Genomic DNA, 18,736 nt, shown 5'->3' on the forward strand with positions numbered 1-18,736 from the left:
TAAAAACGCTCTAAATTACATTATGGCGTCATGGTGGTGCGGTGGGTAGCACGATTGCCTCACAGCAAGAAGGTCGCTGGTTTGAGCCCGGGCTGGGTCAGTTGGCATTTCTGTGTGGAGTTTGCATATTTTCCCCATGTTCGCGTGGGTTTCCCCCCGGGTGCTCCAGTTTCCCCCACGGTCCAAAGACATGCGATGTACAGTAGGTGAATTGGGTAAGCTAAATTGGCCATACACATAGTGTATGTGTGTGAATGCAAGGGTATGTGAGTGTTACCCAGTGAGTTTGCAGCTGGAAGGACATGCGCTGTGTAAAACATATGCTGGATAAGTTGGTGGTCCATTCTGCTGTAGTGACCCCTGATTAATAAAGGGACTACGGCGAAAAGAAAATGAATGAATGAATAAATGACATTATGTACTATAAAAAATCTGTAAATGAGCAGTTTTCAGTTTTTTTTGTGATTCATGTTTTAAAAATTTTCCCTGTTTATTTATGCATTTGAATTGGATTATGGGACCTTTATCTTTCTTCCACCAACTTTTGTAACCTTGAAAAGTTCAAAATAGGGATCTTTATTAACATTTTTTCATAGTTTAAAGTGATATATTGTCTGGGTTGGTATTATAGGCTATCCCAGAAGACACACAACATCATAAGACGTTAATATTAGGTTGGATTTAGGTCGTGACGTCAGGTGACCAAAATCCAATGTCTAGCCAGCATCTAAGGACAGCGTTGTTTTGATGTCTAATAACGACGTCAAATAAAGTTGATATTTGGTTGTTTTTAGCTTGTGTTGGAAAGTGACCAAAATCCAACATCTTGGATTAACATCTTAAACCATCATATTGATATCAAATACTGACATTTATTCGTCAAGTATGGCCACCAAAATATAACATCTGATAGACGTCATAGTGGTAACGTCCACACAATGTCAAGTTGTAACATCATTAGACGTTGATATTTGAATGATTTTAGCTTGTGTTGGAAAGTGACCAAAATCCAATGTCAAGCCAACATCTTAAACCAACATCACAATGACGTTAAATACTGACATTTATTTGTCAGGTATGGCAACCAATATCTAACATCTGATAAACGTCATAGTGATAACGTTCACACAACATCAAGCTGTAACATCATTAGATGTTGAAATTTGGTTGATTGTAAGTTAAACATTGATGTCAGCCTGACATTGGGTTCTGACGTCAACCCGATTTTGATTTCTAAACAAAATGCAACACTCTCACAATGTTGGAGTACAACATCAATCTGGCATTACGTTGGCATCCTATGCCTGCTGGGATATTACAATACAAAAGCCTTGTAATAAACTGCCAGTATATTTTCCTTTTTCTCACAGACTTATTTCTCTGTATATTATTTTTTTATACATTATATTATTTCAAATGACTAAAATGCCAATAAAAGTCACTTAGTTATAATTTTCAACATCAAAACTTGAGAGAGCAGAAATGAAGGTCCCATAATACAATTTACAACCGTAAATAAACGGAAACAATTGAAATCACAAAATTAATCAACACAGTAGTTCTCAAACTTCCATCTAGTGGTATGTGGAGGAATCGCTGAATAATTAAAGTTAAAAACATGAACACACTTTTAACCCTTTGATGCATACGATGACACCGATGTGATCAGTACATTGATTTTATTAGGCTAAACCTTTTATTTTATTTTTAATTTTCTAATGTTTGTTATGTATTCTATCATTTGAAGCTAATTTCCTCTCCATAGTTGTAAGAGTTGTTGGGGGCATTTCCTGTATTCTTATAGCACAATGCTGACAGGTATGGTTTAATCACTTAATCACCTACTCTAACGTGCAGTAAGAAGATCTAATTCATAATTTAAGTATGTAAATCCAATTCATTTATTTAAAATACAAGTTACTGTTTATATTTCAAAGATATAAATTGCATGTATATATGACTTATTTGTATATTAAAAAAACATCAAAAAGAGTTTATACATGAATATGATGACATATAGCCTATATTTATGAGCTCCAAAGAACATTTCCAGGTTTTAATGAATAGGCTATTAAATGATAATACTTAACTTTTAAGTACAGCAGTTTTCTTCTTACCTTTAAGAACAATGCCATTTTTAATTCATTTTAAAAGCACATTTTAATTTAAATGTTGATGTTTTATTCAGTTTTGGTCACACTTAAATTTGATGGTCCGTTATTTGAATTTAAGTTACATTGCAATTAATTCTCATTAGATTATAAATAGACTGTTAGGTTGGGGTTAGTGTTAGTGTAAGTTGACATGTACCTGCAAAGTTTCTTATCATCAGTTTGTCTTTTGAAAGAGCAGTATCAACTGATATTAAGCAGACAGTCAACTAATACTCAAATGGACCATCAAAATAAAGGGTTACCTCATTTTTTTTTTACCAATAAGCATACTATTTATAATGTTTAAAGTGGCTGACAATAACACATATTTTTAATAAGAAGAATTAATCTGCCACGTTTTTGCACAGAGCTGTAGCTGCTTAATTACAGTAGGCCTACTATGCTATTGTACTTCAAAACTGGTTAATGGTAGTACTTGGAGAGACTATTTTTTTCTGAGGTGGTACTTGGTGAAAAAAGTTTGAGCACCACTGAATTAACATATTCTCTACAGTGTATCTGAAGAACATTTTACTCAAATCGATACTTTTATGTACATATAATACACAAAATCAATACAGTTCAGTTGTTTACTTTATGGTACTGGATATAAGCTACAGTATTGATGTTTTTTCATATTTACCCTGAAAAATAGGCAAAAGAATAAGATGAAATGCAATAAAAATGTTTTGGGCACTCCTTATAGCTATTATCTACACTTGTGTGATGGCTGAAATTGGGGACACAGGGCCAGAGGATGTTTATTGCTTGCATATGTGGGAAGCATGTGTTTTACATTTTGCGAAAAGGCTTTTAAAATGTGTACTTTCTGGGTAATTTTACCACTAAAGTGTCTCAGGACAAGGAGTTGAAGAAGTCCAACACATTTTGTACTTTTAGGATGAGCAGATGTTTGAGCGACTGCTATATTAGTTATAGAATGTCATGCCGAATTCATCAGAGAAGCATACCATAATATTATATGAAAAGCATGTCATTTGGAGTATGAAATGTGCAGCAAAAGAGTGCAGACTTTGTGTATGCTACAGAAATTTGTGAGCACCTGCTGTTCTGTTTTAAATTTTGGAAATGTATTCTTTGAATGTAAGAGAGACTAAACTGTGCTATTTAAGTCATATTTTGAATGGAATATGGATTCTTTTGTTTGATCTTCCCACACATAAGGCATAGATGAAAAATTCACATTGTGTTCCAGCAGCATTAATGGACCTCATCATTTCTCAGCCCTTAAAAGATGTTGCCAAATTCTAGCGAAAACCATTTTTGTTTTTTTACATTTTTCTTCAGTTTTCATAATTTCAATAGGTTTACTCTCAACTGTTGGACGTTCAACATATGGTGCAGATTTTGTAGATACTTGGCAGTCACGCCACTTAAAATGAAAATGAAATATTAACCCTGTGCTTGCCATGCTTTAACAGAGTTGCAATTCCTAGGAAATCAAGCGGAGCGGCCAGTTGGCTTGCTTTAGTTTTCACATGCATCGAAGCGTTTCCCAGACATAATCATTAAAATGATATTTCATTTTGTAGCATTGGGATATTGCGCTGTCATATTATACAGAACCATGCAAGTCTGACTGATATTGTTGAACTATCATACGCCAAGCGACTAAATTGACTGTGACATTTCAAAACCCTGATTATTAGCATTTGGTGTGTAGTCTGAGGGAGGTTGGCCCTTATTTATACAGCTCTGGAAAAACTCCAGGGTTAACTTCGAATTCCATAAAGCTCTGTTCAATATCCGCCTCAGTAGGCAGACTGATACAACATCAGAATTTGTGAATAAAAGGCACGGCGACTGAAGTTTTATTGCATCTGGACGACCAGGGTTTTGTTTGTCCAATGAAACATGAGCTTAAACACACTGTATCTCCGAAATTAGAAAATAAAAGAATCTACGATGTCTCACGTTTTGTGGTCTTAAGACAATATGCTTGCCCTCAAATAGCAAAGGCCAACGACTGATCCAACAAAAGTAGAGAATTCATATTCATTTTTAATCACTTGTGGTATTCTGCAACTCCAGATATCCTTTAAAATGCAAAGGCAATTTGCATACCACAATCTTATTATTATTATTATTTTAAAATCTGCCATTAAAGGAACACTCCACCTTTTTTGGATATTGGCTCATTTTAAAAGTCTCCTAGAGTTAAACTGTTGAGTTGTAATGGTCTGGCGGGAGCACTTTTAGCTTAGCTTAGCATTAATCATTGAATCAGATTAGATCATTAGCATCTCACTCAAAAATGTTACAAGTTTCGATAATTTTTCTATTTAAAGCTTGACACTTCTGTAACTACATTGTAATTAATTACTAGGAGTGAAAGAAAATGAAAAGTTGCTATTTTCTAATTAAATATGGCCAGTAACTATGCCTTTATTCTGCCATAATCTGCTTGTTAAGTCTGTTAAGATGTTGTTAAGTTATTGTATGTTTCTGGGTCCAAGCCGCTACTCATTTGAATTGAGAAAATATTTGTTCTTGACCATTTTTTTGGTCATATCACACATTAAAGTGAATTTTATATAAAATCCTGGTGTACACAACAATCTCTGGACTTGCTGCATTACAGACACCAATATTTGAACAATTTATAAAAAATAATCACTTTCTGGCCCTCGGATACTAAGCATCTAGGCCCTCTAAATTATTAGCCCCCTGTTTATTTTTCCCCCAATTTATGTTTAACAGAGAGAAGATTTTTTCAATACACTTCTAAACATAATAGTTTGAATAACTCATTTCTAATAATTGATATAAAATAATAAAATAAATAATAGTGATTTATTTTATCTTTGCCCTGAAGACAGTAAATAATATTTGACTATATAATCCTATATATTCCTATATAGACACTTTTATATAGATTAAAGTGACATTTAAAGGCTTAACTAGTTAATTAGGTTAACTATGCAGGTTAGGGTAATTAGGCAAGTTATTGTATAATGATGGTTTGTTCTGTAGACTATCGAGAAAAAACCTTAAAATGGTTAAAAAAAATGATAAACTGCTTTTGTTCTAGCCGAAATAAAACAAATAAGACTTTCTCCAAAAGAAAAAATATTATCAGACATACTGTGAAAATGTCCTTGCTCTGTTTGGGAAATATTTCTAAAAGAAAAAACAATTACAAGGGGGGCTAATAATTCTGAATTCAACTGTATATTGCTGTGGTAATTTTCGAAAGTATTACATCGCTTTGTAAAACGTTTATTATTACCATTTGTTGAGTCTCCCCATGCAGTTTGATAGAGTGCTTGGACCATATTCCTAAATTTGTTTTTGATAAATGTGGAGGTCTAAATTTATTATTAGCCTTTGATTTTAGCTGTAATAAACTCCCTATCAAACTTGCCAGTTTTCACAAACAAGCTTTGGAAGCAGGTAAGCTTGCATTCTGCCACAATTTTCCCCCTCACAAATCTATAATATGGAATAATCGGAATGTGCTGCGGAGTAAAAAATCTATTTTTAACAAAGAATAGGTGGACAAAAGAATAGTTTTTATTTTAGATTTATTTTAAAAGGACGTAACATTTACTCTTACTTTAAGTTTTCTGCAATTTACGGAAGGGATATTTCGCCCAGAGTATATGATTGGGTTATAAAATCTATTTCTTCAAAACTATTACGTTTGACTAGAACCTATACTTATACAGACTTAAAATGTGAAATGCCTAAATTAGCTATTGGAGGTGTGGAAATTACTAATATTAAATGTAATAATTGGTATATTAAAAGAAATTTTGTTAATAAGTTTAGCTTGTACCCGAAAGCTTTTTTTTTTTTCAAATTCAGTACCTGATAAGATGAAGGAACTTTATTTTAAAATCCTTCATAATTACTGTCCCTGTGATTTTTTACTATCTAAATGTAATCTAAACAATTCTTCGCAATGCACATTCTGGCAATGCACAACGCTGCTCTGGCTGATGACAATTCTTAATGGGAGTTCTAAGCTGCCTACCGGAAGGCGCTGGTCACTATGGCACCCTCCATGCAACAACAAAGAAAAAGGTCTATGACATCAAAGTTACATGATAATTGTGACAGAATGAGAGTGTACTGTAGTTCCTAAAATAGCAACTTTTCATCTTCCATCAGTTTTAGTATTATTTTTGTGCTTTTCATAATATAATTATAGTGAAAAGCACTATACAAATAAACTTGAATTGAATTAGCACACGTGCACAGCCTTTTAAGTTGACTGCTCCATTAACGCAACTAAGGATTGATCATAATGGAGGACAGGTGTGGAAACACTCTGAAAGGCACATACAGTGTCTGTTTTTAAAAATGATTTTAAAAAAGATGTAAGGTAAGACATGTCCTTTTGAGAGGAAACAGACTTGTTTTTTTTTTTGTCCAATAAGCAGGTGATAAAGGGGAAGTTTCATGTCAAGGCCAGATGTCCAGCGCTAGCGTTAGGTAATGACGCAATCCGGCCTTGAAAACGAGAGCTCCCAGACCTCTCACCGCTGAGAGTCCTCCAAAGCTCGCAGGCAGAATCCCTGAGGTTTCTCATCACAACACGCCAGCCCACCCAGATATTACCCACAGGAAAACAAAATAATGCATGCGGATGGAATGCTGTGGATGGAGCGCCGAAAAAAAACTTGAATAAAGCAAATGGCTACACAACCTGAAGGTATCAAGTTCCTTGTTCAGCAAAATCCAATCAAGCCAAGCAAATTGCAAGGGAAACTTGTTAAATCACTTTCCTTGAATCAACCAAAAAAAGTGTTTGCGTCCAAACACCGCAGATATGTTTGTGTTCCTTCTGTCTGCTCGGTTAAACACTTCTTGACATGTTTGATTCCAATATCATATTTTGGATGCCGAAATGGGCGAACAGACAGGTGGGATCAGGGTTTCTCCGAACTAGCACATTTTATACATTATCTCAAGATGACGCTAACTTAATTTCATCCAGCGGGTGAAAAGTGTGTCGTCATTAGCAAAATCATGCAGACAGCAAAATTTCTTCCATACAGATTTCTTAATTCAGTTCATGTGAGGTTGTTTATTGTGACGGCCTTGATTTGGCCACTTCGTCAAATGCTTCATGTCATAACGGAGAGGGGTTTAATTACTGATCAGGGAGGCAAAGACATTTCTGTGTTCATTTTGATGTATTAGATGTGTCATGCAATGTGTTCATACATTCACATTATACGTTGTGATGAAAAGCTCTGTGTTATGCAACTGTTCTTCTGATAAACCTTTGAATAAGATTCAGCTGACAGACTTTAAATGGATATTTCACCCCAAAATTAAAAATTTGCTATTCATTTACTGACCCTCAAACCATCTGAGATTAGAGTTTTTCTAAGTAAAGTGATTTGTTTAAAGGGCACCTAGTTTTGCAAGTCTTTTGTGTCTTCAGAATGTGTCTGTAAAATTTCGGCTCAGAACACCCATCAGATTTTATTATACCTTTAAGAATAATGGGATTTTGCTCTGGACACAATGTAGCTGTTTTTGTTGCCTGTGCCTTTAATGCTAGTTCTCCCTGCCCACCGTTCCCACGTGCCTGTCAGAGTGTGGCTCAATCTTTGCCTCGGCTGCGTCAGATAAACATCACAGTGACAGACATGAAGGAAGCCGATCTTACATAACGCTTGTGGAAAATACTACAGTAAAAACTTTCCCAATGATTATTTGATGTATTTGTTGTGTAGTTATTTCAAGCCTTTCCATCAACCTGGCTGTTACCAAGTTTACACACAATGTCGTTACAAAGTTCATGCACACACACAAAGACACACAGCGCACACGTTTAACTTTGCACTGTTTTTGCACGCAAATATGACAGGATACACGTTAATATTCCCTGCTGTATGGATATCCGTTAGGTTAATATACAAAATAAACCTGATTTAATGTCCACAAACCAGGATGGAAGCATCTTCTTTTATAATTGTTCTTTCTTGCGGATGTGGTTATAAGGTAAAGACAGTAAAAACACAATAATTCATTACAAACATGCACTGTTTTAAAAATGTTTTAAGCTTGTAAAACTCATTCTTGATCACATTTGATGATGATTGATGATCACAGAGCGCTGAACAGATCTTTTTATTCCAGTTGCTTTGCGCACGTCCTGTCTTGTTAATATGATTATACATGTTATTATGGACACACGTTAATATGACACGTTAGAGTTTTGTCTTGTTTTTATTCCAAAGTCTTAATTCAAGAAATGTTTTCTAGACAAGTAAAAAAAATATTGTTTTGTTTTCAGGAAAAAAATAGGTCAAATAATAGGGCAAAATTAAGCAAAATCAACTCACAGCAAGACAGTTGCTGGTTTGAGTCCCAGCTGGGTCAGCTGGCATTTCTGTGTGGAGTTTGCATGTTCTCCCTATGTTGCCGTGTGTTTCCTCTGGGTGTTCTGAATTTCCCAGTACTGTGTTGCGGCTGGAAAGGCAGTTTCAAATAATATTATTTGCTTTTTTCAGGGAAAGATTCACTTAATTGACTTAAATGACAATTTTTTCCTAAAAAAAACAAAACAACATTTTTTTACTTGTCTAAAAAAATTTCTTGAATAAAATTTTTTTGCAGTGTAATGCTCAGTTTCATATGGAAGCCTGTTCTTTCATAACAAAAATTTATTGCGACTTTTTATCTCAGAATTATGTGATACAAACTTGCGATTCCAAGATATAAAGTCAGAATTTTTAAATGTAGTGTCACAATTCTGTGTTCTGAATTATAAAGTCAGAATTGTAAAATGTAGTGTCGCAATTACGTGTTCCAGATGATAAAGTCAGAATTCTAAAGTGTAGCATCACAATTCTGAATTCCGAATTATAAAGTCAGAGTTCTAAAATATAGTGTTGCAATTCCGAGTTCTGAATTATAAAGTCAGAATTCTAGGCAAGGCAAGGCAAGGCAAGTTTATTTATATAGCACATTTCATACACAGTGGCAATTCAAAGTGCTTTACATAAACAGGAATAAAAGAAACAAATATAAGAGAAATAAAAGCAAATAATAAAAATGGTAAAAATAAATAAATAAATAAAATAAGCATAAAAAGAGATAAAATGTTTTATAAAAGAATGAAAAAGAAGAGAAAAACATAATAGTGCGATTTGTCGGACATAGCACACTGCTTATTCAGTAAAGGCACAGCTAAACAGATGTGTTTTCATTCTTGATTTGAATGTGCCTACTGTTGGTGCACATCTGATCATTTCTGGAAGTTGATTCCAGCAGCGAGGGGCATAGTAGCTGAAAGCCGATTCACCCTGCTTTGACTGAACTCTTGGAATTTCTAGTTTAAATGATCCTAAAGATCTGAGTGATCTGTTAGGTTTATATTCAGTGAGCATATCTGTAATGTATTGAGGTCCTAGGCCATTTAGTGATTTATAGACCAGTAATAAGACTTTAAAATCTCTTCTGAATGTAACTGGGAGCCAGTGAAAAGACCTGAGGACAGACGTGATGTGCTCTGATTTCCTGGTTTTGGTCAGAATTCTGGCCGCACCGTTCTGGATGAGCTGTAACTGTCTGACTGTCTTTTTGGGAAGACCAGTGAGGAGGCCGTTACAGTAATCCACCCTGCTGCTGATAAAAGCATGAACAAGTTTCTCTAAGTTTTCACTGGAAACAAAGCATCTAATTCTTGCAATGTTTTTGAGATGATAGTATGCTGATTTACTAACTGCTTTGACATGACTATTGAAACTCAGATCTGACTCTAGAGTCACACCAAGATTCTTGGCCTTATTTTTTGTTGTTTGACCTTTAGTGCCAAGGTACGCGTTCACCTTGAGAACCTCATCTCTGTTCCCAAATGCAATCACTTCAGTTTTCTCTTTGTTTAACTGAAGAAAGTTTTGGCCCATCCAATTGTTAATTTCATCAATGAATTGGCAGAGGGTGTCAATGGGGCTGTAGTCATTAGGCAGTAAGGCTAGGTAGATCTGAGTGTCATCAGCATAGCTGTGGTAGGAGATTTGTTTTTTTCTCATTATTTAGCTCAGAGGGAGCATATAGAGGTTGAACAGGAGAGGTGCCAGAATCGAGCCTTGTGGGACTCCACATGTCATGGGTGTCCACCTTGACCTATGGTCACCTATGCTGACATAGTAACCTCTCCCTTCAAGGTAAGATCTGAACCAATTGAGGACCGTCCCAGACAGCCCAACCCAGTTTTCCAGCCTATCCAGAAGTATGCTGTGATTGACAGTGTCAAATGTGGCACTCAGATCGAGCAGTACCAGCACTTAGTTTGCCTGAGCAGTTAGTTTGCCTAGATCTGTATTTAGGTGGATATCATGGATTATCTTTATAAGAGCGCTCTCTGTGCTGTAATGTGGTCTGAAACCAGATTGAAAATTGTCTAAACACCACTTGAAGTTTAAGAACTTGTAAACCTGGTTAAAAACAACTTTTTCACTGATTTTGCCAATGAAAGAGAGATTTGAGATGGGCCTGTAATTGCTCAATAGGGTGTTATCCAGGTTGTTTTTCTTCAAAAGGGTTTTTACAACTGCAGTTTTAAGTGAGTTTGAAAAAATTCTAAAACTTAGTGTCGCAATTCCGAGTTCCAAATTATAAAGTTAGAATTGTAAAATGTAGTGTAGCAATTCCGAGTTCTGAATTATAAAGTCAAAATTGTAAAATGTAGTGTCGCAATTCCATGTTCCGGATTATAAAGTCAGAATCCTAAAATGTAGTGTCACAATTCTGAATTCCGAATTATAAAGTCAGAGTTTTAAAATATAGTGTCACAATTCCGAGTTCCAAATTAGAAAGTCAGAATTCTAAAACCTAGTTTCGCAATTCCGAGTTCTGAATTATAAAGTCAGAATTGTAAAATGTAGTGTCGCAATTCTGAGTTCTAAATTAGAAAGTCAGAATTATGAAATGTAGTGTCGCAATTCCGAGTTCGATAAAAAGTTGGAATTCTGAGTTGCTTTGGCCTAAATGCACTCTGTCTGTATTGGCTAGTTCAATTCATCCACACATATATCTTTAACACTTCAGTTAAGGTCAATTTCCATAACAGGAAACACTTTTATAGCTTGCAAATCTCACTTTATATACATTTGTATATATAAACAATTGCAGCTTTGTTTCTCAGAATCGCAAGAAAAATTCTGACTTTATAACTAAGAATTCTGACTCTATATCTCAGAACTGCGAGTTTGTATCACACAAATCTGAGTAAAATTACAAGACAATAGTCACAATAGTCAAAATAACCTTTTTAATAAATAACAGGCTTCCATAGTTTCTAGCAAGTACCAATCTTTTTATTAAATAGGATCTTGATGTATCATAAAGAGCCAAGAATATTTATTATGTTTTGTTTGTGTATTTTTGACTGCCAAAGTGCTGGTGGTTGTTGACTTGTATTTTATCTGAACCAAGGACCACAATTCCAGCTATACCTTTTTTAATGTTCTAGTGTACAAAAAAGTCACCTACTGTATAATTTTGATGGCCTGAGAGTGAATAAATTTTGTTTGTGAGCAAACACCTGCTTTAAAGACAACCATTTGCATAAACTCTATAAAGAACTGTTGCAGTTGGCCAAGAAAACTTTAAAGGTCTCTAGTCTACTGTACATACTGTAGCTGTCAATTCAAACCAGCCCAACCTTCCATAAAGCCAAAATCAGAGCTGTCCGTGGTTCTGAAGCCACTGTTGATCATACAGTGGCAAAGTTTAATGACTCCACATTCACAGGTCAATGAAAAGTTCAGTATTTCTCTGTAGGCCATTAAAACTTTAGAAGGGATAAAACCAAAACACAATATTATTTTTGCATTTAATACTTAAAAATACAGCTTTAATGGAAAAAACACATCTTTTTTTGGGGGGGGGGGGGAATGGTCAAAGTGTACTTACTACCACTAAGCTTCAGTGATTATAAAACCTCATGGTTTTCAAACCCAAAGCAGATACTTAAACCAGATCACAGTTGTCTTTAATCAAGCTCATTTACTGTTCTAGAAAACAATGTTATTGGATAAAAAGCATTAATGTGGTCAACGGACCAAATAAACACCAACTTTATAAGCAACATGTTTCCTTAACCAAAGCTAAAAACCCACATGTACATTACACACGGTTTAGTTTGGCAAGAAATGTCCGTCTGTGAGAGATCTCATGCTATCTTGCCATCTCAACTGGATGCTTTCATGTTTCCATATTACATTTGACAAGTAATCTTGGTCTAATCCCAGCCCAGAGGAAAAAAAAGAAAAACACCCCTCTGCTTTGGTTGTATTAGCTTACATTCAAATGCAAAATATGGCTTCGTATTAGTTTGTAAATTCACTTCTCTCTTCTCCTGAAGGGCCGGAGTTGGCAGGCATTCACTCTCTCTGTTTCTCTCACTCACTCAAGCCAAATTGATAAACACATGCTTCATCTCAGCCAAAGCCAAGGCAAATGTTTGACACACCTGCTGAACAGAAATTGGAAACCTCCAGAGATCATAACAGATCCAAATCGCAGTCTGAAATGGCCCTGTGTTTAACACGCTCTGTAAGTGCAGTCTGAAAAGCCACTATATTTAGCGCTTTCACTCTTTTATGTTGGCTGACATAAGGTTAGACACATTTCAGAGACCTGTTGATCGCTAATGATAGGGGAGCACCTCTATTACTGGAACTCCTTGGGCTTGGCTCAGTGACACCGCATCGAGGTCCAAAAATACGCAGCGGTGCCTTGCCGCTACCCTCGGGGCTGTTAAAATCATCCCTGTCTATTGCTGCTCTCCAAGCAACCTTTCTGGAATGAAATATTCACAGCTGCTCCTGTGGTTTGGTCAACAAGCCACAGATTCCTTTGGGGAAAGAGTGAAGTTGTGAAGCTGTGAAGGTCACAATATATATTTCAGCTAAAACCAACAAATGGGAATTCCTTCAGCGCCACGCTCTGAATATGTATGATGCATTTAAATCGGTTTCTCCCTGCGAGAGCCAAATGACTCTGTGGCTCTTTCATGAGTCAGCAGGGGACTGCAGTCTTATAAAAACAGGTATTTGTATATATCTTACTTGTTTATTTCTTTATTAATGCCATTTGGTTGTAGTTCTGGTAGTTATCAGAACAAACTATATGTAATTCTGAGCATAAATGAGATTTTTTTTTCATATTAAACTTTTTTTTAAAGGTGGAGGGGCCCCCAGGGGGACTGCAACTTATTTCTAAGGGGTCTGTGGAAAACTTTCTGAAACAAATACGTAAAAAATGCATTAAAATATTGTAACAATTATAATAATTATAACATTATTAATACAAACAATGGTTTCAATTTATTTTAAGGTACAATTCTCACTATTAACAAACCATTAACTAAGACTTTTTAGCTTGAACTATCAATGTGCTGCTTATTCATAGTAAACTATAGTTCAGTTTAGGTATTGGGTAGGTTTGGGGATGTAAGCTCATACTTTATGAGTATACTAAACAGCCAATATATTAATAATAGGCAGGTAAAAAGCAAGTAGTTATTAATGGGAATTGGTAGGCCTACTTAAACTAAAGTGTAACCCAAAAAACAACAGTTCAAATATTTTGTTTAAAAATTTATATATAAAAAAAATAAAGTAGACTTTAGAATGTAGCTAAATATTTTTCCAACATTTTTCGATTTAGTTTCAAATAGGCCTTAATATGCATAATATGAATCGTTGTACCTACCTTAAACTGAATTTGAAGAGTTGAGATTCAAAAGCCGCTAAATGCCACTTCCACCAAAAATGAGATAATGACATTGAGTGAATGTTTAGGCATGTAGTACATGTTCAACAAATAGATTTGCTTCAAATCATCTAAATCCCAGCGTCAGCCCATTCAGAAATAACATTTTTTTGGCAAAAGACACTAAACACAACTTGCCTTTGACAGCAAAAGCCGATGTATCCAGAGAACCAATCAGAAGGCGCGAATCGAATCAATGTATGTTTTCAATGTAATGGCGCGCTGATACGCAGATTTTTATAAGCAGACTGTTTTATTCTGCTTTCAATTTCAATTTTAAAAGATGGAGTTTGATGAACTGCATGAGCCTGTCCAACTGTCAGTGAATGGCAAATGAAAACCTGGTTTCCCTGGTTTATCACAGTGGAATGAACCGCCACTTACTTGACAGATTTATGTATTTTAGGTGGTTTGTGTAATGTGTTTTATGTTTGGTAAAATAATTTCTAATGGCATCTTTAGTGATTTTTCAACTAATTACACTGTCTTGACCCAATAGGTGGATTTAGAGGTTTTTGCAAAAAAAACAAAAAAAAAACAAACAAACAAACGTGGATTTAGCTGGTTTTGACACAAAAAACCTACCTTGTTAAAAACCAAATTATTGTCTAAAGTGCCATTTTTGAAAAAAAAAGTCAGTCACTCGGACTAAACGATCATGTCACGTGTCTGTTCCATATTACCGCGTATATTGCATGTTAATGCGTAACAATTTGTAAACGGGTTTGTTGCCTACGTTTTGGCCCCAACGGCCTTCCATAGTTCCCACGTGTTTGAGGCGCTTCGGTGCCGTTAAATAATATTTTTTGGCGCTACGCGTATGGAACCGAGCATGATACGACTGAGAACATGAAACTGCTTCTTGGTTCCCAGTCCGTAGTCTTGAATCAATTTCGGTGTAATTGTACATGAAAAGATGTTTACGAACCACCCAAAAGACCATCTAAACAAACACATCAGTACTCTGAACTCACAACAGAGTCAACGTCATGTTCCCATGTGAAAGCAGGAGAGGCATTGATAAAAGGTGAGACTTCAGTCCAAAGTTTCTCAGTTTTAACTTGCAAATTGCTGGAGCAGCTCCATAGTTTTGAGAGGAAGAAAAGCGTTAGGCCTAAAGTAACGTTTGCGATAATCAGAATCAGCTCATATTCTACTGCCAGTATTTACATGTACTCCACATGCCCTTCATATTGAGTCTTTGAAGAGAGAGGCAGACTGGTATTCGGTCTTATGATGATGACTGAAAAGTTGACTTGAACTTTCTGAACGTAGACATACATAGATTTATATGTGTGTTTGATAGCAGCTGAAATGTATAAACAAGATGAATGTTTTCAATTCAGAGTACCAGACATTTTGGGCACAAGTGAACCCGGATACTTGGACAATATGTGTGGCAGTGACATTGTGTGTTTCGAATTTTTGAATGTTTTTGGAGATGAGCTCATAATTATTGCTGGGTTTTTTGTTTATTTTAAAAAGAGTAACGTGTGGTTTCAGTTATGAGAGTGACAGAAAATCTTACTGAAAGAAGAAAAGAAACTGACTCTCTTGAAGAATGTATTGAAGAGTATAAAAATGGCCATTTCTAAAAGGTTTCTTCTGGAATAATATTAGACATTTTGTCAAAACCCACTATAAACTATTATATTTTTGGATGCGTCATGTTCGTCTCTCATCAGTTGCTTCAGCACTCTAAATTTGCTTTGAGGGCCTTACTCTGTTTTATACTGCCATAAATTTTGAATACTTCAGCTCATCCATGAACATGATTTCTGTAGAAGTCCTATAGGATATAATAAAGCCCGCAACACCCATGATTCCACACTTGCGTACTTCAATTTTGTTTGTTGTGAATATGCGCCCTCTAGTCATTAAAATTACATACTGTGGTGTTAAAGGTTCCTTAAAGTGCTTTGAAATGTGCATTTTTGTTTAATGTGAGGGTGACACAGTGGCTCAGTGGTTAACACTGTCGCCTCATAGCAAGAAAGTCTCTGGTTCGAGTCCTGGCTGGGCCAGTTGATGTTTCTGTGTAAGTTTACATGTTCCTCCAGGTGCTCTGGTTTTTCCCACAGTCCAAAGACATGTGGTAAGGCAATTGAATGAACTAAATTGGCCATAGTGTATGAGTGTGTGTGAATGATACTGTATGGATTTTTCCCAGCTGGGTTGCAGCTGGAAGCGCATCTGCTGCGTAAAACATATGCTGGAATAGTTGTTGGTTCATTTTGCTGTGGCGACCTCTGATAAAATCAGAGACTTAGCCAAAGGAAAACAAATGACTAAACGTTTAATGTGCTACATAATTTGAGCTGAAAAATGAAGACAGGGCAGAATATTGAGTAGTTTCTCCCCTTAAAAAACAGCCAATAGCGTTTTGTTATCACAGCTCTGGCAGTGGTTGAGTGGTTGAGTTCAAGCGCATATAGCAAAAGAGTCTTGAAGTGCACGGGACATGTCGGATACTAGAGAGCATTTGATTGGTCAGAAGATTTGATGAGAAACTGAATTATAAGGTGATGTCAAAAATTGTCTTAATTTTAAGGCTCAAGAATGGGTCTGTCGTCCTACTTGATCAGATGTGGCTGCAAAGTGGCTGAAGAAGTATAAATCAACCGTTAGGCTGGTTAATACTTCAGTGTCGAGTGATTGCTATGGTGCATGCCTTGTGCGTAGTTGTGCATTTATATTTCTGCATGCTGTTTGTGTTGCTCTGCAATAACACTTCTGAAATGCTAGCTGGCAGCAGGTATTTATGTTCCTTTGTGTGGAGTTTCTTTGTGGGTGTTTTGATTTTTCCTCAATGCTCATTCAGAGGCGAGGACCAACAACAACTAAAATAATCATACTGTAAACACCAAATAAAAGTATCCATATTGAGCTCCTCCACGGGACTCATCACTTATAATAACTCGCTCCTACGGGCTCACTGCTCTTCTATGGTTCTCGGCCCCACCCACACTCGTCAATGTTACCAAGCCGACCAATCACAGAGCTTGCGCTACACATCACAGCAACATATAGTTACATTTTTTTGAGAGATGCACGTCCGCCACAGTGAATGAGGGGGAGCTTGAGCTCCAGCTCCGCCTCCTATAAGCTGTTTTAATGCATATACCTTCTCCACCCCTAAACCCAACCCTCAGTGACATCACTTGTCGAAGAAGTGCAGCAAGGAGGAGCTGGAGCTCTAACTCTTCCTTGCTGGAGCTCAGCTCTGCTCATGTGGCTCTGAGTACCACTTGCAGCAAGGGGTATGCGGCCATGCAAATGCTGTGCTGGACCATACATGTGCACTTGACGCAGAAGAATAAGGGCTTAACAGAACGGGGTCACGTGACTCCACAAATGGTAGGGCAAGTAATCGAAAAAATCGACCTGGAAAAATTTGATTGATTATAGGTTCTGAATGTCAATTTCAGAATGTCGATTAATCACCCAGCCCTAACAGATACTTGCATCAAAAATTTTATTATGATTTCATGGGGACTTTGAATTGAATGATTTAACATAATTGTTGGTATTATCATTGTTTTCTTTTTTCAAAGGTATGTTTATTTTGTATGCGGACTATTTTTTAATAATTTTTTGTAAAATTTGAATCAAGAATCTGAATGGTTTTGCCATTAATATAGCCAATGTTGTTGATATTGCATTAAAAAATAGATAAATAAACAAGTAGCAGAATATCACTAAAGCCAATGGTGTTCAAATGTGCAGGAAATGTTTTGTAACTGTATCAGCTTTCTTTTTCTTTTACAGATGCATTAAACATCTAAGTAACAAACAAAACAAGAAAATGAGCTTTTTCCAGGGTCATGGAGGCAACTTCAGCTATAGGTAAGGAGAAATATATTTATTTATTCATGTGTAACCGATAGAATAGCTTTTTAAAAGAGGAGCATAAATGATAAAAAAATTTCCATTCCATGTGTTTTTTGCCTTTTGTTTTTCTTTAAATATTACATAAAATAAATAATTTATTCCAAAGCAGTCAGGTAAAGAATGGAGATATCAAATACAGTGGCTTCTGCATGTTAATAATGTTAGAGTTCTTTACGCTAATGGTGCTAGCTTGACTAAATTCGGATGGTAGGATGCTGGGTCTCCGTCTCGGCTTCTCAGTCTTGCACCTTTAGCAAGTGCTTCCAGTAAGTGTTTGCATAACTTTCAGTCCACTGAGTCACAGAGCTTGAGAGTCTGTTAGAATGTTTCGTATGAGTTAGTACAGCATAAATAACTGCATCCAAAGGTCACACACACAAATACACACAAGCAATGCACTCCGTGAAAGGTCTCTCCAGTTCATTCTGGGAGGCTGCAATGTCCGATTCCTTTCGTCCATGTGTCCAACCTTTCCTTTATTAAAAAAGTATATTTTTTCCCTGGTGCCAATAACTTAAAAACAAAATATGAAACAACGATTTGACTCAGTAACAATGAGTTCTTGTGGTTCCTTTACATAGTGCCTTTTTCTCCAAATGGTTCCATTTATACTGTCAAAAAAAAAATCCAAGTCTTTCCTCAGTGCAGTTAAATGTTCCCTTTTGGTGGGGTTGTAGCTACACGATAGGAATGGGGAGAAAGTGTGTGGCTGTGTTTTTTCTCCGGGTCTTTTTGGCCCTCATTGGCCTTCCATTAGCGCTTAGGCCTACGAACATGTGCTTCTTCTTGTTCATCCATTCTGCCGAGGCATAGGTGTTGTACCTGTTCTCCTCTATTCGCTCTATCAGCTTGCAGTCAATGCCGAAATCCCTCTGGAAAAAGAAGACATATATATATATATATATGAGTCAGATTTAGATACTGTTTCA

General features: G+C 36.1%; 1 protein-coding gene across 1 annotated transcript in view; it reads right to left on the reverse strand.

Annotated features, from left to right (window-relative positions):
• Nucleotides 1-18,269: 18,269 nt before the first annotated feature.
• fgf10a (fibroblast growth factor 10a) overlaps nucleotides 18,270-18,736 on the reverse strand; it is a 31,818-nt gene continuing 31,351 nt past the window's right edge. The window contains exon 3 of the mRNA XM_056446259.1: nucleotides 18,270-18,679. Within this exon, the coding sequence (XP_056302234.1) occupies nucleotides 18,485-18,679 (195 nt within the window). The 3' untranslated portion in view covers nucleotides 18,270-18,484. The remainder of the gene's footprint in view (nucleotides 18,680-18,736) is intronic.

This window comes from Danio aesculapii, chromosome 21 (assembly GCF_903798145.1).
Source record: "Danio aesculapii chromosome 21, fDanAes4.1, whole genome shotgun sequence".
Taxonomy (NCBI): domain Eukaryota; kingdom Metazoa; phylum Chordata; class Actinopteri; order Cypriniformes; family Danionidae; genus Danio; species Danio aesculapii.